A 24,366-nucleotide genomic window follows, 5' to 3' on the forward strand; every position below is an offset into this window, starting at 1 on the left:
GGGACCTAGTACAGTTCCGCAGGGCCTGCAAGACGGAACTCTTCCACCAGGCTTTTATGTAGGAGCTGCCACTAATACTACCACCACCACCACTACCAACGGTGTTGGCAACAAATGGAGCAAGGAGACGGCCTTACGGAAGATCTGGCCATAATACAGCACTGGGCTGGTACCGCTAGCTTGGACAGTTTAACATCTACTGGACCCTACCTACCTCCATGAAAAAGCACCTAGCTATAATGAATGACCATCTTGTTTAAATTTGAGCACTTTATTTGTAATAGTCGTTGGTTTTATTGTTTTTACCCTGTTTTTATGTATGGGCATATTTTGCCCTCTTGTAAGCCGCCCTGAGCCCGTTCGCGGGGAGCGCAGGGTATAAATACAAAAATAAATAAAATAAAATAAATAGAGCCGCCAAAAGCACAAGTTCGGCCCTGGGAATCTTCACACAAACTCTGGGCCCGGCTTCACCTGGATTTTGCGGTGCCTTTCCTGAGACAAATCTTTTTTTATTGGTTGATGCAAATACGAAGTGGCTAGAGGTAGTCCCCGTAGCCTCCACATCCTCCAGATCCACCATCCGTGCAATGTGGTGTTTTTTTAGCACACACGGGTTACCCGACACATTGGTCACGAACAATGGGACAGCATTCATGTCCCTTGAATTCCTGGAATTCACACAATACTATGGCATCCGGCATGTACGCTCAGCCCCGTTCCATCCAGCCACCAATGGCCAGGCGGAGCGCATGGTCAGGACAACTTAGGACGCACTCCGCCACATGGATCCCAGGGATTGGGAATAGAAGTTGGCGGTCTTCTTGTTCGGACAGCGCATGACCCCCCATACCACCACAGGTCGCTGCCCAGCTGAGCTCCTCATGGGCCAGTGCCTCACCACTCGGTTAGACCGTCTTCACCCAGACCGGGCTCCAGAATACGACATGGCTAACCAGGACCAAGCAGCTGCCAGGGGGTTCTTCCCAGGGGATCCAGTGTATGCCAGAAACTACCCCTGGGGCCCCGCATGAATCCCCACCAAAATAGTACGGGTCACGGGGCCGCGCTCTTATGAGGTATCCTGTAAAGACAGGCAGTTGCTCGAAAGGCATATTGACCAGCTGCACCACCGGCTCACCAACCCTGATTCCAAGGCTCCCGAATACAGCGAAGTCGAGGAAGCCAGCCCAGGGGAGCCGGCATGCCCCGCTCACCCGCCGGCTCCCACAAGTGCCCCGACAGAAGACAACGGCAACCCCGCACCAGCCCCCACACCAGACCCGGCGGTATGCCCACCGAGCTCGAAATCCCAACCTCACCTCAGGGACTTGCAAGCCCAACTCCAGAAGCGCAGACACACAGCCCGGAGGTGCGCCATTCCTCAAGAGCATGGCGCAAACCCAACTATCTCACAGACTATGTCTGCTAGAGGATGGTCCGGACCATAGGGGGAGGGGTGTTGTGTTCCGACAGAGACCGCACATGTGGTCGAACCAAGTATGCAGTCTCCCGAACAACCAGAGCTTCGCTCCCAGAAACAATAGGGACTGAGGATCCTAGAAACAGCCTATCAGCTAATCCGTATCCTCAAGGGAACCTATCTAATGGAAGTTAATGTAAATAAGCCAATCATGGGTGTGTGGGTGTGTGTGGGTGTGGTTCTGTGTGTGCATTTAAGCAGCCCGCTGGCTTGCCCTTGTATCTCAAGTTCTTGAAATCACTAAGTATGAGCTGAAATCACTCAACAATGTGTCAGTCTCAGTACGTGGGGCCCAGCCCCCCTGTGATTTTAATGGGCCCCCTTCCCAATCCTCGGCTCCCCCGCCCCTTCCCATCAGCAGCTCCTGGCCACCTGGAGCCCTTCCTCGGCGCTGCCCTCCGCTTCCCCGGCAGCTCCAAAGCGCTGGCCGCGGCCAAGAAAGGAGGCAACTCCGGCGAGCTGGAGGGAACCCTCAAGTCCTGCGGCGGAGGTGGCGGAGATCCCTCCGGAGTTAAAACACGGCGTTAAAACCTCGGAGGCGGCCGGGTCGGATTTCCGCCCGGGTCGCCGCTCGCTCCATTGTTCCCTGGGCCCTCCTTTGTGAATTGTTAATTGTGGCCGAGCGAGCGCGAGCCAAAAGGCCCGGCCAGGAAAGTTCGGCGGAGGCCCGGCAGGCTGCGGCGGCGGAGGCAGGGGGGAAGGAGCCCGGCCCCGTGTGGAGAGCCCCCGTGCGACCGTCTCCCTGGCGTTGGACACAGTCAGCAGGGTTTCTCTGGCCGCTGCCAGAATGTATTGTGTCGTTCTCATATTATTCATTGCCAGTCAGATTGATAACGTGTATCTGAGTTGGCTTGCCGAGTAAAGTGAACTACGTCAGAAGCAACTCAACCGCACCGTTCTTCTTGCAACCAAGCGGTCAGCACAAAATTGGTTCGCCGTCCCTTTAAAAGAAGTGGCTCCCTTTACAACACTTAACTACAGCGGAATCCCAGACTGGATAACCCCGCCCTAGCAACCGCGGACCAATGGCTGCGTGGGAGGTAGGATGGCGGATGTTCGCGTTCCTCTGTGTGGAGCTTCCTGATTGGGAGATGAGTGGTTCGGCGCGTGTCTATAAGGTAAGAAGCTTTTTCTCAATGTGGCTAAGCGAAGGAGCCTTTTGGTTCATCCGCTCTTGTTCCTAGTCCCGGAATCTGTTCCCGCCAACGGCAGGCTGTCAGCAGTTGTAGGCGACCACTTCCAGGGCCCCTCTGGAAGCACCTGCCAATATGTTATACCGCTCAAAAAGCAGGCAAGGAGGAATGAGACCTCTTCCACCTCAAGGGTGCGTGGAGGATCCCCGTTTTCCCCATGCACTGTTCTTCATTCAGCCTACGTTAACTTTCCCTGTCCTCTTGGTTCTGCCATCATGCTAAAACGTGGAGTGTAAGTTCTTGGCCTCTGTGCCACATACCTCTCTGCCACAGGCCTAGTTAAGTAACGGTGGTATGTAGATAAAAGTAATATAGGATAAAATTAGGAGCTCTCCTGAGCCACTGCTCCTTCAGATATCTGAGGAAGTGAGCAGTGACTCATGAAAACTCATACCCCCTGCCACAAATTTTGTTAGCCTTTGAGGTGCTACTGGACTCTTGCTCTTTTCTCCTCCAGTAACAGAGGACTTCAAGTTTAAGTACTACTTTAGGACAGTATTGGGGTTAGTGGAAAGGCTCATGTCATGCTTTGTTTCCATCCCTAACGTCTCCAGTTAAAGGTCAGTTGGTGCTGGGAAAGACCTTTCATTGCTTGCCAACCTGGGGAGAGCCTGTCAGGCACAGCTAGACCTACCAATGGTCTGAGTGAGCGAATACTGTCTTGTTCCTTCACACTCTTTTCACTCCACTAGTTTACATAACAAAGCATTTGAAACACCAAATACCACTGCATTACTCTCCTGCCAGTCAGTCTGATACCACCCTCACAGAGTCATGTGACAACCGCTATTCCCTCTCAATTAGAGGGAACATTGGTGGTGGGCCCCCTGAGAAAAACACGGGCCCCCTGAGCAAAAAGTTGTTAGCTACGGGCCTGGCAAACACCCTAGCAAGAATCTATTATATTAACTACTATGCACTATATAAAAATATCAAGCAGAACTTCACCATAAATATACATATACTGTAAATATGTGTTTTACTTTCTTCCAGCCTATATGCTGGGGAGTCATGTGGTACCCAAAAGCTTCTGAAAGGTTGATGGAAAAATCTTTTCATAAACGAATTGTTATTATTTTCTCTTAAAAGGGGTAGAATGAAAAAAGGGGTAGGGGAGAAATATAGATTAATCAAATTTGTAAAGTATTATTAATTGTTACGTACAATAAGTAAAATCAGATATATTACCAAATGTATTACATATTTCAAATACAAGAGCAAACAATAAAACAATAATACTACAGAATTACAAAATTTGGGACATATTCTCTCTTTAAAGAATGGACAAAAACTTTCCTAAGGTTAACGATAATCTATTAACAATGGAGGAAATTATGTCTTTAACAATTGAACAGATTTCTATACTAAAATTAAAACAGTGTAAGAACCTTATAGTTAATATCTTCATCACCTTTAATATGATATTCAGTAATTCCAGAATTTAAAAAATAGTTGTTTCCATAGCAATTCTAGCAGCAATTTGAAAGTATATCCACCATTGTATCTCCCTTCCTTCTTTTTAATCTCTTGCCATGACTTGATATCACCTTGAGAGTTTATCATGTTGCCATAAATTACAAAATCATTGTTTTTTCTTTGTTCAAAAAGCATCTATTGGGGACATTATTAATGGAATTGTAGGGCTGATTCTCTTTCGTGGCATTTCCTCAATTTTAAATAAGGTGTCTCTGATTATATGTCTTTTATCTTGGGTTTTGGTTTTTGATACAGATTTTTTAATCCACAGATAGCTATGTAGTCCATCAGCAAGATTTGAAGGTTCTAATTTTATCAATCTTTCATTGGGACTTCTGACCCAATCTGATATCCAAACTAGCCCAGCGGCTTGGTAATATAATTTAATGTTAGGTATTGCCAGACCACCTCTTTTCTTCTCATCTTGCAGTACTTTAAATCTTATTCGTGGCTTCTTATCTTTCCATACCAACTCATTTTTCTTTGCCAGTCACTCAAAGTCTTTTCAGGAACTGAAATTGGAATAATCTGTACCAAAAAGTTTAATTTTGATAGCACATTCATTTTTATAGCAGAAATTCTTCCTAGCCAGGATAGATGTAGTTCGGACCATCTCTCTAAATCTTTTTATAATTTGGACTAGGTTGTCAAGTAATTGTCCTTTAATAGTGTATATATTCCTAGATATTTGACTGGGTTGTTTGTTACATCACATCCTGAAATTTTCTTAATCTCTTCCTCTTCTTGGGTACTTGAAAATTTTAAAATAACCTTGGTTTTCTTCCTGTTGATTTTATAACCTGAGAAGGCGTCAAACTTGTCAATTTGCTCCACTGCACATTGGAGAGATTGTAGGGGGTTCAAAATTGTAAGGACCACTGTCAGCTAGGCCTTTCTCAAGCCCTGGCTGCCATAGGAGTGGGGGTGATTCTGGAATGTTAAGTTTCATTTCTGCTGTGTCACCTGTGTTTCTATTATCACTATATGACCTTCAGTGCCTAGTGTAGTCGTCCTCTTAGGAAATGTAGCCCGTTACTTTGGTGGGCTTCTACCTGATCCCTGATTGGCCCTGGGCCATCAGGGGCCTCCCATGAATAATGTATATCTGTTTGCTGTGCGCACTTTTCTTCAGTTCTAACTCGAAATGGTTAGGATATCTGCATGCTCTCAATATCTCAATAAACTTTACTTCTTTGAATGAAAGCTGTTGGGAACTGATTGCTGCAGGAGTCTGACAACCATGTCATCTGCATAACTCTTTAGTTTAAACTCCTTCTACTTTTAATCCTTCAGTTTTAATATCTTGCCTTATCTCAGAAATAAAGATTTGCACCACAAGGATGAAGAGAAATGGAGAAAGTGGACATCCTTCATGGGTGCCTTTTTCTATTTTAAATCCATTTGTCAAGACTCCGTTGATTAAAATTTTTGCATGTTATTTTATTTATTTATTTCTCAAATTTCTACCCTTCCTGCCAAGGCCAGCTCAGGGCGGCTTACATAAAATCAGCATATATTTACAGTAAAGCAATTAGAACATTTAAAACGATACGAAAATCAATTAACAATAACACAGCAGGTATTATTGTTGCTGAATCAACGATGGCTACCATCTCAGCTCTTTCTTCCCATAACCGGCTCCTAGATCTTCTTCAGGTGTCTTTCAGGTGGCTGGCACAGGCTGTTGTTGTGAATTCCAGAGACAGCAGGGCTTCCTATCCTTCAACTACTAGTTGTTAATAATGTTTAGTGGTGGTGGTGGCGGCGGCTCCAAAAGCCTGGCGGAAGAGCTCCGTTTTACAGGCCCTGTGGAACTGTAAGAGGTTTCGCAGGGCCCTGATCTCTTCTGGGAGCTCATTCCACAGGCTGGAAGGGAGCCAAGCTACTCTACTTCTCTGTCCCCTTCCCTTGACTCCATGCCTGGGCCCACCGCTATACTTTCCCCTCCCCAGGAGCACAGGAATCACTTGCCTGGTCGTCATCTCGCCTGCTCATCTTTGCCAGCTGTTAGCCTGCTATGGGCATCAGACCAACTAACTTCAATTCTGACCAGGCTAATCTTTCAGCAGCAGACACTGGCTGCCAGTAACTCCTTAATTCGGTGTAACACAGTTTATATGAACAGTTCAAATTACCAGCCGTCTCAATTAATCCAGTAGCCTATGACTGCCTCATTTTCTTTTTTCCACAAAACCCTATTTTTTTTCTCTCCCCCCTCCCATCGGTTTAGCCAGCAATTCAAACATAAATTTAGGTGAGGCTAAACACAAATCTGTGGCACATTTAGTTCAGGCGACTGGATAACGTCGTTAATTAGTATCCAACTTGAAAATCTAAGACCACACTTGAAATATTGCAATGTTTTTTTAGAAACGTCCAAGATACATTATCAAAGGCTTTTTCAGTGTCTAAAAACAAAAAAGGCTGCTTTTATTGTCCTTGTGTTTAACATGTTCTATTGCATCAACAACAAAACAAACACTGTCTTTCATATGTCTTTTTGATACAAAACTAGTCCGATCAGGACGAATTATTTTGGAGATACATTTCTTTAATCTATCAGCCATGATTGAAGCAGAAATTTTATAGTCCACATTCAACAATGAAACAGGTCTACATGATTGTGGCGAAGTTGGGTCACTATTCTCTTTATGTAATAGTGTTATATGAGCTTCTTGCCAAAATGGTGGCAATATATTCTTTTCGCTTATGTCATTCAGAACTTTTTGTAAAGGTGAAATTATCGTCTTTTCAAAAGTGTTGTAGAAAATTGCAGTGAGTCCATCTGGTCCTGGTGCCTTATCCTTTTTTAGTTTCTTGATGGCTTGTGAGACCTCTTGTATTGAAATACTTTGATTCAAAATTTCTCTGTCTTCATTCAAAAATTTACAAGTTAAAGCTTCTTTAATATATTCATTCATTCCATTTACTGTTGAACCATCTTTTTAATAGTTTTGGGGGGAAAGTTCAAATTGTTCTTGGATTTCTTTCTTTGTGTAGGTGATACCATCTTTTTCCTGTACACCAATTATTTTCCTCCTTTCAGTTTCTTTACATAGACAGTATGAAAGATATCTTCCTGGTATGTTTGCATGTTGAAAATGTTTTTGTTTTTAAAAACTCAATTTCTTCTGCATTTCTTCAGTTTGAAGCAGATCCAGCTGATTTCTTCTATGTCATGGTCACAGGTTTTTAAAATATCTATCTGCAGCAAGAGAGTATTCAGTCTCCATCTTCTTCCTATAGGCATTTCTCTATGCCATGAAATCCCAAGGTTGTAAGTAAAGTCTTAGATGTCCAACACATATCAATTCTTGAATATGTCTGGTGTCTATCTAAAAAGAAGGTCATCTCTAGAGTGAGGATTGAGTGAAACAGGAAGAAACTTTAGAGGGGAATACCTCCTATGTATTATATACTACGTGTAAGAAGAAGAACAGAGGAGTTTTTTCCAGTTCCATAGAGCTAAGCTATTTGGATAAACTGTAATACATAATAATCTGGATGGGGATTCCTGCCTTCATCAAGCAAGATGCACAATTCCACTTAGAAAATACATACACATGATATAATGGATGGAAAGGTAAATAGGAAGAGTCTGCATGCAACTGCCCCTTTCACCACATTCAAGAATGGGGGGGGGGAATACTTGCCTGATCCATGCTTTCTGGAATGAATTCTCCCTCACTGTTGATACTGGTGAATGACCCATTCCGGGCCACCTGGTGCAGCTCATCTGGAATGTATCCTGGAGGAGGTGAGCTTCTATCACGAGCATAATAACCTTTTAATTTTGAAGAAGTACATTTGAGTAGATAATCATAAAAATCCTTCACCCTTCCCAGAAACAATAGCTTATTTAATTCCAAAAGCAAAGAGGTTCCTGCTTTGTTAAACTTCCACATTGCCCACAAGGTACATATAATCCAGTAAGGCAGAAATTTGAGCATTTTTAAAATTATTTAATAATCAATTGTAATGCATGTTTCAACCTACTTTTATTTATTTGTTGCACTATGTGTGGGAAGATTTGAGTTTTCTCCAATTAGCAGAAGTAAATCACTAGGTGGTAGTGTTTTCAAGATTAGCGTACCTTCTGATGAATTATCAAAACATACTCCTCATTTCCTTTTGGCTAGAAGCTTGCCTGCAGTAAAACTGCATTTTCCACTGAATCTGCAAGTTAACTGTGTATATGCAATTTCTGACCACCAGCACAATTTTGACTTGCTGTAGGACAAGTGTAACAGGCCAAGTATTAGTTATTGCCCACAAAATTGACAGCACACTGCCCCCCAAGACATTTAAAACATTTAAAGTGATTCCTCATTTTTCTGTGCTTGAGCCGAGTGCTCCACACTGTACCACTTCAATGGAAGCACCATTAACAATCTCCAAAGACACACACCACCAAAGCCAGGACAGTGGTGTGTCATATCACCCACCAGTTTTAAAAATTAACTATACAGTTTGTGCTTGTCATCTTTCAGAGGCAAGGACAAACACTGCATTTCAAGGGGGAAAATGAAGGACACCCAATCCCTCTGCAACACAGATATTCTCATAGAAAGTAGTACCAGGAATTCTCACACCCATTTCACAGAATCTGACGGGGCTCCTTCCATTACAGTGAAGAGTAGCATAAATCTGACTGCTAAAGTCTGTTTACAGCCTCCAATGCTCACCCTGGTTTGTCTACTAGATGATAAAAATCCACAAGCTATGACAAGGCTATCAGTTTTTGCAGGACTGTAGACATCAATTTTTGATGTGGATCCCTTGGATAATGCAAATTCCAACATGGTGCCCACACAAAAGTGGCAGCTTTTTTTTGTCAAAGTTTTCCAAATCATATAAGAAAAAAATCATACTGTCATTTGTACTGAATGTGGAATTTGAATATTATAGTATAACTAGGAACAAGGACGTTATGGCAATAAAGACAACTGGTGCTAGGCAGGCTGGCCAGCGGCGGCTCCCCTCGTGTCTTCCCTCCCATCGCTCGAGACCCCAGGGGGCCAGGCCGCCTGGGCATGGCCCCTCCCCAAACCCTACCGCCAGCGGAGGCCCCAGCAGGCCAGGGCGCCAGGCTTCGTCTGCTCCCCCGGATGGGGGCCTCCAGAGGACTTTTTGCGTCCTGACAGATCAGCAGGCAAGTGGGGAAAGCTGGTGAAGGGGCCTCCAGAGGCCTTTCCCCGCCAGGGTGGCTCGGTGGGTGAGGAGAGGTGGCGCGGGGGCCTCCGGAGGCCTTCCCTCCATCCGGCTCGGAAGGCGAGTGGGGAGATGGGGCACGGGGGCTTCCAGAGGCCCGTCCCTGCTGGGCGGGCGAGCGGGGAGAGGTGATGCGGGGGCCGCCGAAGGCCTTTCCCTGGCAGTCCGCTTCGGTGGATGCCCAGCCAGCCACCTGTGGCCTGGCTCAGGCGATAGCAGCAGGTTCGGGCTAAGTCCCCCCCGGAGCGCCTGTCTTGTCCGTCGTCCGGCTGCATGCAGTCTGGCCAGCGAGTTGCGCTGGAGCGAGGACGACTGCAGCGGCAGCTGCACGATCGGGCTCTGGTCCCCGGCCGTCAGAGCGTCTAGCCCATCCACCCGCTGCAAGGAGAGTGAGGCCGAGATGCCAGGTGCCGCCTCTGTGGGCGGGACCATGGCAAGGGAGGCAGCAACGCAGCCAGTGGAGACAGACGCCCTGTGCCAGACCATCCAGGGTGCCAACCAGTTCCGGAGCGTGTCGAATGTTCTGGAGAGTGCCATCTCCACAACACTTTTATAATATAAGGAGATTCTTGGAAGGTTATTAGTAAATTGTTATATATTATAGTTTTCACAGTGATTTTTGTTTGTTTACCTTTCCTTTACACCGTGTTACCATCCTGTTTTGGTCTGTAAATATTTAAATGCCTGGCAGCCATTTCAGTACTCCCTTTCGCTTCCCCACTCCAGAGCTGGAGGAACTGAAATGGATTCCTCCCATTGAAACTGACAAGCCCGGCAGGTCCTCCTGTCAGCTGATCAGCTGCCCTGGGAGGAAGCCTTAAACCTTTCCATTTCCCCCCCAATCTGAATTGGGGGGGGAGCAAAACGGAGGAGTTAAATGGCTTCCTCCCAGGGAAACTGATCAGCCTGAGGGATCTGCCTATTGATATTCCTGGGAGGAAGCCTTTAACCCCCTCCGCTTTGCTTTAAATACCTTTCCTCCCCTCCGTGAGTTGTGCCACAGCAGCAGCATGCATCAGAGAAGGAAGGGAAGGTATTTAAAGAGACTACCTTCCCTTCTCTCCCTGATGGGTGTTGCTGCCATAGCACGACTGGGGAAGGTACGGAGTCAAATAAATTAGGCAATACCAATTATTTCCTGAATAATTGGGATTCAGGAATATCAGTATATACTGATATTTTTCAGGTTTGGTATACCCAAACCTGAAAAATACCGAATTATTTTTTTGGGTGCACACCTCTAATCTTGAATATAAATGCATAAAGAAGTGAATTTTGAGCAGAATTTTTTTTTATTTTCTTATTATGAGATACATAATATACTTTCTTTTGTACTTTGATATATTACCTATCTATTAAAATTTATAGCGAGTATGCAGACGTGGTGAAATATGTAATAGTGAAATTGGGCAGATCATGAGAGGGAGGGGCAGGAAGGGTTGCATCTGTGCTTAGTTCTCGTGGCCCTTTCTTACATGCCCAGGGAAATGCTGATTGCCATTTTGGGGCCAGAAAGCAATTTTTCTCCAGGCCAGTTTGGCTGGAGATCCTGGAGGTCTTTGTCATCTTCTGGGTGTGGAACAATGGTCACTGGAGGTGTTGAGGGGGAGGTATTTGAGAATTTCCTACATTGTGTAGAGGGTTGGACTAGATGACAGTGGTGGTCCCTTCCAACTCTATTATTCTATGAATATGTAGTAATGATGAAACTAATAATGTAGTTGCAAAATAGATCAGTTAGGAAATTTGAAATTTAAAATGTTGAATATAAATGTACCCCAACAGAAGAGGACCATTGTATTTTACAGATAATGTCTTAAAAATTATAATGAAGGGGATGTTGGGGAGAAATATTTTCTGTTTTCTATACTCTAAAATATTGTATGATATATACAATTGGGTTATATAATCCCACTTTTCCTTTTTGTATCCCCTCTATAATATTACTTTATTTTCAAAATTTTATACATACACACACACACACCCCACGCCAGAGTGAGCTCAGAGTGACTCATGGGTGGGGCCAGACCCATCTGGAAGTTGTGAGCACTGCTGTTCATTTTGTTGGGACTCTCACAGGAGACCTTTACCAATGAATCTTATTCTACAAGACTGAATATGTAAATCTGAATATGTTCTCTTCTGATGCTTGCAGAGACTCAGCGGACTGGGATGAATGCAGATCAGCTCTGGCTAGGCTGCTGCTTGGTTATGCATGCAGAATGCTGGGAAGATTACCAGTGGCAAAACTCCCCTGGGCTCAACGGAGAAACTAGGCCTGGCAAACCAAACAATTCTCATTTTATTAAAAAAAGAAGGAAGGAAAAAAAGACTTGTCAATTCTAGGATCCTGGCAAGCCCAGCTATGAAAGAACAAAAAGAAAACGAAGTAATAAGCCGGCTAATATTCAGAATCAGGCCTCTGACACATGTCATTCAGCAGTTAAAACTAAGAATCTGAAAAATGATCTATATAAATTTTCCTACAAATAGAGAAGGGGCTGCGGTGGCTCAGTGGTTAAGACGCTGAACTGCAGACCAGAAGGTCGATAGTTCAGCAGTTCGAGACCCGAGTGCTGCATGACGGACCCATGTCTGGTCCCAGCTCCTGCCAACCTAGCCGTTCGAAAGCAATAAAATTGCAAGTAGATAAATAGGTGGAAAGGTAAGTGTTCCGTGTGTCTCAGCGTCTAGTCATGCTGGCCACATGGCCATGGAAACGTCTTTGGACAGTGTTGGCTCTTCGGCTTGGAAACAGAGATGAGCACCGCACCCTAGAGTCAGATCCAACTGGCTTTCGAGCAAGGGATACCTTTGCCTTTACAAATAGAGATCTGCACACAAACTCTTCCCAGTGTTACAGTTTTAGATGAGTGACTTTCTCACACACTTCTGTGGCTTAAACCCTTTATGTGGAGAGTGTATATTACACTGACATCTACCATTCGGGAATTAAAATTCATTGCAAAAAACTGCCATTAATACTTCAACCCTGCTTATCTTACAATTTTAGACAAATTATTTTTGCATGGACTATTTGGGCTTAAAATTGTTATATGGAATGCCACCCTTAATGGAAGGAAAACATCTAACTATTTGTGCAAAGATTTTTCCATAAGAAATGTTCATCAACTTAAAGACAACCCTTACTCACAAATACACTTCAAAATTACAGAAAAACAAAAATGCATTACCTATTACAGAAAGCCTGCTTTTCCTCTCTGTCACTCTGAAAACTGTATTATCCAAGTCTTCTAATGATGGCAGAGGGTCCATGTTACCCTGGAGGTGAAAACATATTATTGTTTATCCTCTCAAAAAGTGTAAGACACCTTCCACGCATGGAAGAAAATACTGGGTTTTTTGCATGAGCAAGATGTTTCCATGCCATTTATCAGAGACTAATCTGATCTTGAACTGGGGCTGTTGATCAGCTCCCAACTCTACACATTTCAATTCAGCAGCTTCCTTGCCGTGTCTAATGGACAATGGAACAAAGATACATAACATGGAAACTGGAATAATTCATATCTAGAAAAAACATTCCAGTTCTAACAACAAAACATATTCCCTTCTAGTACATAGTAGACTACATTTGCCCTAATTACTCATAATGACAGCAATCTGCAGTAACAGATTAAAAATAAAGTTGAAAATGTGATACATTTTTTTCAGCAAATAGCACCCTTTAGTCTGTCTTGAGCCACATCTGTTTCTCTCCTTTCCAACACTCTGATGAAGCAAGTAGGAGGAAGAAAAATTTATATTATGGTTTCAGAGCTGATACAGCAGCTCAAGCACCATGCCCACTCTAGAAGATTATGCCATTTATAGTTTTCATGTGGGTTGTATATGTATATATATATTACTATATATAACACAGTGTAATCATTGTTTATACATGCATTACATGCATAGGTTCACACCTGTGAGTTTCCATGGGCAACAAGCAATATCTTGAGGCTTTTCATGTGAACACTACGATCAAGGAGCTCAATAGCTTTGTCCAAGTCCTCCTGGGTGGTTAATGGGATCACCAACTGGATAAAAAACAAACACAGATATAGTTGAGCAAGGACAAAACCCAACCCATCCACAGGTGGCGTCATAAAGGAACAACAATTTCCTTGTTATTGACACCTTCCCAGACAGCATGCCCCTTTCATATCACCCACCAATCTACAATTGAGGAGTCTAGTAGAATGCAGCAAATACAAACACACAAACACAGGCTTGTAATAGGTACACAGTAAATGTCGTACTGGAAAAAACACAACCTCTTAGTGGAAGAGGAACATGGAGAGGAAGACACCTGTTGACAGCCACATCACAACGCCATGGAGTACGAGGTACTGTGCATGTGTGTGAGAAAGGGGCTGATAATAGCAATAGTAAAAGGAAAGCAGAGTGTACAACACTGTGAGTACCCACGGCGGGGAGGACTCACAGCTTTGCAGCTTATCAGCCAACTTTTAAAAAGTTCCCAGTTTTCATTTCAAACAATACTGCTACCCAGCTTTCCATGTACCACCCCTACATCCAGTGAATCAGGAACCAATATTATACCTCATTATTGCTGTAATGCAAGCTCATTGGCTGTCCAAAGGCAACTTTAGCTTTTGATGAAAGATCTTCTAGCTTGACAGGTTTAGTAAACTGCAGGATTCTGTAATACATGGTTTGGAGGGGGGGAGGTGGAATCCAATGACATTAAAACAAAACACAATCGTAAGAAAGTAACGTTTTCTCTTACCCCTGCCCCATTTACTGAGCAGATAATCCAAGAAAGCACTCATAACAAGATCGTAAAAAGAAAAGCAAATTCTCGCGGATATCAGAGCTGATGCCTGCATCTTTCCTCATTTTATCAGAAGCAAATAAAATATTGCAACATTCCAAAAATATTAATTTTCCCATATACAACTTCCCCCTTTCTCTCATCCCTTGTAAGACATGTTAATCAGCTAATTAGAAACAGCAATGTAACTTTATCAGACTTAGAAAAGCATGCTTAAGTCTTGTACAGGCTTGAATTCTATAAGTCCATATGCTATTAAGTAAAACTCTATTTTGGCTGAAATACCTTAAAGGTTCTCTATCAAATATATGCTGTTTCATTATTTAAGATGATACAGTGTTGACTCTGTAACAGAAACCCCAACACTTTACTAAGGCGAGAGCGCCACCTAGTGTGTCTGGGATCTTGGCTCCCTGGAGGTTCCACTAGAACGTCCCGTTCATTTCCACACACTGGATCATTCTGGCAGACTTAATTCCTTTTGTATAAAAGACAATCCAGTTTGGACCAGACCACTTATTTGTCATGGAAGTTCAGCACAATTACCAGATGAGCGATGGAGGCGGGATTATATTTTATAAAGCTCTGACTGGTAACAGTAGCTCTGACATCAGAGATGGGGATTTGCATGGGATTGAAGAAAAAAGCTTGTCATTCTTAGATATGTAGGCAGAATTTTATTGCATGAGGCCAAAGGCTATAACAATATAATAATAGCTGCCCAAGCAGTAATAAATATTACAGTAAAAACACAACAAGGTTAAAAACAATATTAAAATCATCTGAACTAGGACATAGCGTAGAATACAGCATGTTGAACTCAGGGCGAAGGTTCTGGACGAATCTTCTTGGCAGCCAATGCATACAGTGACATCATGTAATGATCATCATCAAATAAGAGGTAGATAATTTTGTCTACCACTGAGTGTGAGACTAGCCTGGCTAAAATGGCTGCAAGGAACTTGGCCCTAGGAACCACATAAAGGTCACAAACAAGGACATAATGAGGGAGATTCTCCAATTCTACGGCTCCACATATACTTACTCGCTGAGCAACTAGTGTATGCCAACTAACATGTCATTGTCATTGTTTGAAATCTGGCTTAAGTTTTGGGGAGGTGATGCTGGACAAATAGGAAGCTCTCTTGTGTTCCCGTTTGAGCAGTTTAAACCATGGGGGGAAATCTGGAACTGCTAATAGTTCCCCTATCTAAGCTTGCATCTATATTGAAATGTCAGATCCTGAGTTTTGAACCCACCCTGCGGGAGGCCCTGGGGGACAACAGGTATTGGGTAATGGCAGAAAAGCCTGTGATAGCTGGCAACCCAAGAGGTATCGTTCTGGAGCTGGATAAAACACTGCTTAGAAGTGACTAGAGACAGGATCAAAATTCTCTTTAGAAAGGAATTTTGTGTTATCTCTAGGCTGGATACCGTATTGTCATCCCATCCCCAGATCTTGACCCCATACAAGAATTGAGTAATGACTTTGGAACAGTTTCAAAGTGGACTCTATAAAAAAACTACCTTTTGAGCGATAGAACTTAAGAACAGCCCCGGTCAGTCTTATGACTAAGGACTTTATAGCCAGGTAAGCCTTCCAGCAGAGATTTCAAAAAATGTTACCTCAAGGTATTTAAAGCTGCAGTACTGATCTATTGGGATGCTATATGCCACTGGAACATATGGTCTTCTTTCCAAAAACCGTCATCTTAGAGGGGCGGATACAAAGAGATTCTTCTTTGCAGGAATTGGTAAGCCTGTTCAGCATCCTCATTAGGCCAACTTGTGTGACAGACATAACAGAACCATGTCATCAGCATTCCGTTGGCCAAGTGAAGGTGAAATGAATTCTGGGCCTGTCAGTCTCGCCACTATGTCATAGAGGTCATTAAGCAGGGGAGCTAGAATACACCTGTTTTACCCCTGAGGGTTGGCATTTCCTCAGTTAGGGAACCAGAGGTGCACACTCTTATTTTAGCTTTTAGATTGCTATTGTCCTGGGCCGATAGGGTTTTGCTTTTGGGATAGCTTTTGCTTTTAAGGGGGGTGGGGGTGGGGATAGCATGTGTGTGTGTGTGTGTGTGTGTGTGTGTGTGCTTGCTATGCTTCGTTGCTTGGCAACCATCTAAGGGTGCCTCCCCTCCTCTTCTAGGTTCCGGGAAGAGACGTGACCTTAGAGCTGTCTGTGCCGGCTGCCCTGTCTTAGATAAATATTGTAGGTTCACATGTGGGGGGGATGTGAAAGTGTGCTCATTTGTAGGCAGGCTGACTGGAATGTTTGATTGGTCAACCTTTTTTTTTGGGGGGGGGCTCTTTGAATGGGGTAAAACTTTTGGATTGGCGCTGGATTCAACAGTCCTAACACAAAGATGTCTTAGCTTGCTGCATCTCTGTATCTCAACAAACAAATCTTTGAAGAGTGTTGTTGAACCTGAAGTTTGCGCAAGAGTCTGACAGCTATGGAGTTCACATATCAAAAACAGTAGCCATTTACCAATGTTTGTAATGGCCAGCTTTGTCCAAAGTCGGTCCCTATCAACTGAGTCAACAGCAGCTTTTAGGTCCACAAAGTATTTTAGGGCAAGGCGGCATAAGATCAGGCAATGATCAATTGTATTTTGCCCTTTTCTGAAGCCCACTTGCTCTGGGCAGATTATTTGGTTGGAGGCTTCTCTGTCCTCCTACTTACCTAAGAGATATTTGCTGTACATTTTGGAGACTATTTCCAGCAGGCTAATTGGGCAGTAACTGCTGGATACCTGTTTATCCCCATTTTTATATATTGGGACCACAATGCTGCATTTCCACCCTAAGGGAAAGACCCCTGTTGTGTTGATCTCGGTGAATAGCTTGAACAAAATTGGGGCCCACCAGTCAGGGAAGTATTTGAATAGTTCGGGGGGGGGGATCATGTTCTCCCCTGGGGCCTTGCCAGAAGAAAGGGAGGCTGTCTTAGGTCCAGTTCCATTTACCATAAATATCTGGACATTTCGGAATTTCCCTTGTCTTCAGCAGAAACTGGACGGAATTAAGGACACTTTCAACCTCTTGTTACTGCAAGGAACTCTGTACATGCTCTGAGGAACCTGCTACAGCTTACGTAGTGTGTATTTAGCTTAGCTAGCTCAACAGTACTGCTTCTCATTTGAGCCTTTCCCTGTATTGTGTTTTTTTGCTCTTTTGGAATCCAACCACCTTTTCCCTTTGCTTCTCTCTTTTATAATAAACCTTTTTAAAAAGCCATTTCTTTGGCTTCACTTAGTGCAATTTATTTCTCTGGGATATTTCTACTGACTACATGGGTGCTACCAGGCTGATTATAAAGTATTTTCTAGGGTCTCTATCCTGTCACTTTGTTATTGTTCTACTACTGTGCTGGAAGGGTGCCTTCTCAGAGGGTCAGTCTAGATATTCTCAGAAGGGCCTGAATGGTGGGTGACCAGTATATTTTCCACGGATCCCTTGTCTAAAGGAGTTTCCCAGCAAGGAAAGAAACCACTTTCCCCTTCCTACCATATCAAGTTCAATAATGCTGGTGCTTAAATTTGCTCACCAAAATAACTAAAAGAAAATTCTCAGTGTAAGGAAGGTGGAAGTCAGATATTTTCAAGGTTTGCTCTCACCTGAATATTAACAGTTCATGCAGACAGTACAGAACTGACTGACTTTTACAGGTGACAATACAAGAAATGAAATAAGCTCCACCCCACCACCAATTATGCCCTGGGAACACCAAGAAATTTGAATTAAATCAGGTATTTTGGCAGGTTTCTATAAATTTGCATTTTCCAGTCATTTGTTTTGGGCACCTGTCTCTTAAGCTATGCCATACTGGTATAAATTTTTTACTTTGATTGAATTCTGGTGTCATTAAAATAAGTTCAACTGCATTCATGAATTAGCAAATGGAGATGCTGAAAATGGTTTATTCTCTTTACCGTCTTTCGCCTCGATGTTCAAATTTGACTCGAATGTCATTCTGTAAGACAATAATACAGATTTAACAAGAAAAAAAGAAAACCAGAAGCAAAAATCATACGTGAACTTGAGTTTGTGATAATTTTCTCCCAGTTTACAGAGGGCCAATAAATATTCTCACATATCTGAAGCAATATTATTCTACTATGGGAAACACACACTTAGGAAACAGAAATCTGAGATGCAGTATACTAGTCAGAACTAATACAACAAATTTGCACTGCACACGACCCCTCTTTTATTTTGTCAAACATTTCAAGAATATTTACACTGCAATGATGAACCTTCCTAGGAAATGAGAAATCACATCAAAATGCAAGCACATGTTCTTCACTGGGGTAAACAAACACTTTATAGAATTACCTGTTTTTTTGGCGAAGTTGATTTCTCTTTGCCTGTTTCTTGTAGAGGCAACACAGGACGACTTGCCTTATGGAGGACTGCCAAATCCTGTAAGATTGAATTCAAAGCTTGCTGCTCATCTGTTTAGAAAAGAAACACATATTAGACATCTTCATCCACAGATTTAGGGATGAATTATAAGCTACATAGGAGATGTATGGTCAGATCTCCTAATACAGGCTTGGATCCTATCTTAGAGTTTCCCTCACACTCCTCTCTAGCCACTATGAAGGCTTTCCTCCACTGTGGTACTCACTTCCTCTGTCACTAACACTCCCATGTGTGAGAGATACTTCTCAAAGAGATTTTATACATGCAGAAGTAATAGCAGCAGAGGAAGCAAATGATGTAGTGGAGGAAAGCCTCTGCAATGGCAGTAGAAAAGTACAAGGGGAACAACATTATAGGGTCCAAGCCATATATTTTACTGTTAAAACACTATTGCAAAACTCCCAATTTGGTTTGGGCTATGACATGGAGAGAATTTCCTCTTTTCCCCAGTGCTATTAGTCCTGGTAGAATGGGGGGGAGGGGGGGGAAGACAAATGTTCCTATAATACCCATATTTTCCCCCCCTTTTTTTAAAACTGAACTCAGATAATAGCAGTATACAGGGTGTGGGAGACAGACCAATTTCTATCAGCACACATACAAAAAGGGTACAACTACCCACATCCTCCCAAACCATGACCCTAATCCAAATCTCACTCTCTAACCTGCTTAATATTAAAGTGATCTGATCTTCAATGTAACATATAGCTTTGGTCTCAAATTTGAAAATTAACTATAAGAGCTGTTTTAAGGAACCACTCAGGAAAATAAAAAAGGAGGCGCTAAAGCTTACTTAAATTATCATTTTTACAAGCTTTCAGAATGTGGACCCAAAATTATCAGATATCACATGAACTATTTTTGATTTTAACTAGTATGGTTAGAAATGTTAGCTTCTAAAGGGCACAAACTTATTTCCTGGCTGAAAACAAGCTCTATGCCACATAAAAGCATGCCACCTTACCAATGCAAGTAGTCTCTTAAAAAGCTCTGTGAACATCAGAACACCATAAAATTGTGCAACTTTTACATCCTATTATCTTCTTCATTATAAAATAAAGAATGTTTCCAGTAGATCTGAATTATTTTACACCACCACCACATTTGTAATCTTAACTGGAGTTCAAAAAATATTTAGTGATTTGCAGGATTCTTTCAGAAGATCTTTTGCTCAACTTTTAAACATATAATGTATTGCAGCTAAGTTGAGCTAACTCAGCACTTTTAATTTAAGCATCTGCTGAGAACTAAAAACTGCTTAGAAATTTACTTCGGAAAGAGACAAAGGGGAATTTCACATTACCCTTTTAAGCCGTTTTTAAGCCGTTATTGTACCATCTTGGAGTAAACCGGTACAGGGCTGCCATTTCACACAGCCTTTCCCCTACCAATAAGGAGCTGTCTCTGAAGTACTTTGGCATTTCAGGCTACACCGCTTTGTTTTCATGCCCTTTTCCACCCGCGTGGGCGATCACTGTCTTTTTTTTTGAGCGTTCGTTTGCTATAGCGCTATATCGCTATACTGGTATAGCACTCTAAAATGAACATTAAAAAAAAGGACGGAGATCGCCCGCACGGGTGGGAAAACAAAGTGGTGCCGGAGGAAGCGCTACAGGGCATTTTACACAGCACCCCGTAGCACTTCAGAAATGGTATTTAAAAGTGAAGACCACTTGGAAGCAGTTTGCAGGTAAAATGGTTCAGAAATGCTTCCCTAACGGGACAGAAGTGTTTCTGTCTGAAAGTGAAAATATATTAAGGTAGGAAAAAGAAAAAGAAATGCAAGAAAGCAAAGTGGCTTTCTGATGAGGCTTTACAAATAGCAGAGGAAAGAAGGAAAGCAAAAGGCAAAGGCGAAAAGGAAAGATTTACCCAATTGAACACAGATTTCCAGAGAACAGCAAGGAGAGATAAGGAGGCCTTCCTGAATGAACAGTGCAAAGTAATAGAAGAAAACAATAGAATGGGAAGGACTAGAGATCTCTTCAAGAAAATTGGAGAAATCAAGGGAGCGTTTCATGCAAAGCTGGCCATGATAAAGGACAAAAACGGTAGGGACCTAACAGAAGCAGAAGAGATTAGGAAAAGATGGCAAGAATACACAGAAGAACTATACAAGAAAGACCTCGATGTCCTTGACAACCACGACGGTATAATCACTGACCTTGAGCCAGACATCCTGGAATGTGAAGTTAAATGGGCCTTAGAAAGCATTACTAACAACAAAGCTAGTGGAGGTGATGGTATTCCAGCTGAGCTATTCAAAGTCTTAGAAGATGATGCTGTTAAAGTGCTGCACTCCATTTGCCAGCAAATTTGGAAAACGCAACAGTGGCCACAGGATTGGAAAAGCTCAGTATACATTCCAATCCCAAAGAAGGGCAATGCCAAGGAATGTTCAAACTATCGCACAATTGCACTCATATCACACGCTAGCAAGGTCATGCTCAAGATCCTACAGGCTAGGCTTCAACAGTACGTGGATAGAGAACTACCAGAAGTACAAGCTGGGTTTCGAAGAGGTAGAGGAACGAGAGATCATATTGCCAACATTCGCTGGATTATGGAGAAAGCAAGAGAGTACCAGAAAAATATCTACTTCTGCTTCATTGACTATGCTAAAGCCTTTGACTGTGTGGATCACAACAAACTATGGCAGGTCCTTAAAGAGATGGGAGTACCAGACCACCTCACATGTCTCTTGAGAAACCTGTATAAGGGCCAAGAAGCGACAGTTAGAACCGGATACGGAACAACTGATTGGTTCAGCATAGGAAAAGGAGTACGACAAGGATGTATACTGTCACCTTGCTTATTTAATATATATGCAGAGTACATCATGCGAAATGCTGGCCTGGATGAATCACAAGCGGGAATTAAGATTGCTGGGGAAAAGATCAACAACCTCAGATATGCAGATGATACCACTCTAATGGCTGAAAGTGAAAAGGATCTAAAGAGCCTCTTGCTCAGAGTAAAAGAGGAGAGCGCAAAAGTGGGCTTGAAGCTCAACATCAAAAAAACTAAGATCATGGCATCCGGCCCCATCACTCCTTGGCAAATAGAAGGGGAAGTCGTGGAAGTAGTGACAGACTTCACGTTCCTGGGATCCCAGATCACCACAGACTGTGACTGCAGCCATGAAATTAAAAGACGCCTGCTCCTTGGGAGGAAAGCGATGGCGAACCTAAACAGCATGATAAAAAGTAGAGACATCACCCTGCCAACAAAAGTCCGCATGGTCAAAGCAATGGTATTCCCAGTAGTCATGTATGGCTGCGAGAGCTGGACTATAAGGAAGGCCGAGCGCCGAAGAATAGATTCTTTTGAACTATGGTGCTGGAGGAGACTCTTGAGAGTCCCTTGGACTGCAAGAAGAACAAATCAGTCAATCCTCAAAGAAATCAACCCTGACTGTTCCCTGGAAGGCCAGATAATGAAACTGAAGCTCAAATACTTTGGCCACCAAATGAGAAGGGAGCACTCACTGGAAAAGACCCTGATGCTGGGAAAGATTGAAGGTCAAAGAAGACGGGGACGGCAAAGGATGAGATGGTTAGACAGTGTCATCGATGCAACGAACATGAAGTTGAGCCAACTTCAGAGGACAGCGGAAGACAGGAGGGCCTGGCGGGAGCTGGTCCATGGGGTCGCGAAGAGTCGGACTCGACTGTGCGACTGAACAACAACAACCCTAAAACCATTACTGAAATGTCAGACCAGAAACCATTAGGGAACAGTTCCTGAACCGGAATACATCATCTGTCTGAAATTTCCCATAAACAGAAAGTATTAAATACAAACATGTGAGTCATTTGTAGCATTCAAGGGCCCAATTCTGAAGAGAAGAAGAGAAGATTGGATTTATACCCCGCCCTTCACTTGGAGTCTCAGAGCGGCTTACAAACTCCTTCCCCTTCCCCTCCCCACAACTGACACCCTGTGAGGTGGGTGGGGCTGAGAGAGCTCTGACACAAACTGCTCTTTTTCAAGGACAGCTCTGACAGAGCTTGTGACTGACCCAAGGTCACATCAGCAGGTGCAAGTGGAGGAGTGGGGAATCAAACCCGGTTCTCCCAGATTAGAGTCCGCACACTTAACCACTACACCAAACTGGCTCCTTAATTTTATCATAGTAAGTGAGCACTAAAAGACACAGCAGATAGTTTATTGAGCTTTGATGGTGGAGATCTGTATTCAAATAACTTTTAAACATGAACCAAACACAGAAACTTTGAAACAGCCTCCCCTAGCCCCATTGACATCATTGGCTGTAAAGAGGATAAAGCCAGTTAAACATTTTGTAACCTACAATAAATCCATAGCTTAGAGAAAGATAAATAAAAATAAGATTACAAGTTCTACAGAGTTCAACATGTCCTTATGCATTTACAAAACAAGCGAACTGTACTGAAGAGGCAGAGCAGTAGGGAAAAAATGGAAACTGGATCAATGGGGGGGGGAAACCCTGTCGCTTCAATATCAACAATGCAATCCTGTGTAGTTACTCCAGCTCAAACCCGTTGATTTCTATGGGCTTAAGGCTAAAATAACTCTACGTAGGATTGAACTGTAAGCCATTCATGTTTCTACACCATTACAATTTAATACAGATCACTGTTGCTAGGGCTTCAAACTTAACACAAGAGGCATGGTTCAGTCCACATACCTCATTGTGACACTCTATCGTCATTCTAATGTCTAGTCTGAGGTGACTAGTCAATCAATTAAATTACCTTTATTGGGACTGACATTAAAAACAGTAATAGACAAAAGATAAAGAACGAATACCAAAGAAGGGGAAAAAACATTCGAAGATAGTCTAAAATCAATGTAAAATAAGTCTCAATTTCATATCTTCTGAATGCAAGTTTTGTATTATAATACTGTACTACGAATAGAAAGAGCAGCCTGCAAGAACTCTGCCACAGAAATGGTTATATTTTCGACTTCCGGTTGATGGCAGCGCGCTAGCAGACTCACCTCCTGGACCTCCCGGGGGTGAAGCTGCGCACCAGCAGAAGGAGGGGGGTGCGCAGGATCGTCATCCCCCCCAGGGGACCGGTTGAAGAGTCTCTGGCCATGGGACTCTTGAGAGGTCACCTCTTTGCCAGCGTGATGCCGGGGAATTGAGGTGCCTCTCCGTCCTGAAGGTTCTTCATGCTGTGTGGCCAAATGGAACTAAGTGACACCGACCGGGGCAAGCGCAGGAGATCGAGCGGAGAAACGGAGCTAAAACGAGGTCTGATGACTAATTATGAACGTGAGTTCAATTAACGCGCACCGGTTAAAGTGAAAAGAAAGCTCCCCACCTCATGGATCAGAAAGTGAGGCGAGCGGGGGAGGGATGCCTCCCATGCTCATGAACTTTTAAGCAAGTCGGAGGGGGGGAGCAGAAGAGAAAGCGGAGAAAACTGTTAAGAAAGACTTATCAAGGCGAGTTTGAGCATATAAGCGCATATTCAGAGACTTTTAAAATACTTGCTCAAGTAAACAATCCTTAAAGATGGCGGGGAAGAGGACGGAGAAAGATAAACTTTCAAAAATGAAAGGAACCGAGAGTCCAAGACCAGAAGGAACCAATGAGCTGGCAAAGATATTGACGGAATTCATGCGCCCCTTGCTGGATCAGATGAATAATCTCAAGGAGCAGTTGTCAACAGAGGTCATTTCGGGGGGGGACGCGGGGGGAGGCAGTCAATTGCTTCCTCCCCGCCTCTCCCCACCCCTGCCTGCCTGGGGCCAGGGAGGGCCTTTGCGGGGCTTCCTCG

The 24,366-nt window shown here is 43.3% G+C and overlaps 1 protein-coding gene across 1 annotated transcript in view; it reads right to left on the bottom strand.

Annotated features, from left to right (window-relative positions):
- MAP3K2 (mitogen-activated protein kinase kinase kinase 2) overlaps nucleotides 1–24,366 on the bottom strand; it is a 50,428-nt gene that overhangs the window by 19,641 nt on the left and 6,421 nt on the right. The window contains exons 2-7 of the mRNA XM_015419972.1: nucleotides 18,506–18,624; nucleotides 18,103–18,143; nucleotides 13,930–14,029; nucleotides 13,290–13,403; nucleotides 12,558–12,645; nucleotides 7,806–7,936 (exon numbers count right to left, since the gene is read on the bottom strand). Coding sequence (XP_015275458.1) covers nucleotides 7,806–7,936; nucleotides 12,558–12,645; nucleotides 13,290–13,403; nucleotides 13,930–14,029; nucleotides 18,103–18,143; nucleotides 18,506–18,624 — 593 coding nt within the window. The remainder of the gene's footprint in view (nucleotides 1–7,805; nucleotides 7,937–12,557; nucleotides 12,646–13,289; nucleotides 13,404–13,929; nucleotides 14,030–18,102; nucleotides 18,144–18,505; nucleotides 18,625–24,366) is intronic.

Source organism: Gekko japonicus, unplaced genomic scaffold, assembly GCF_001447785.1.
Source record: "Gekko japonicus isolate JY-2015 unplaced genomic scaffold, Gekko_japonicus_V1.1 scaffold4567, whole genome shotgun sequence".
Taxonomy (NCBI): Eukaryota; Metazoa; Chordata; class Lepidosauria; order Squamata; family Gekkonidae; genus Gekko; species Gekko japonicus.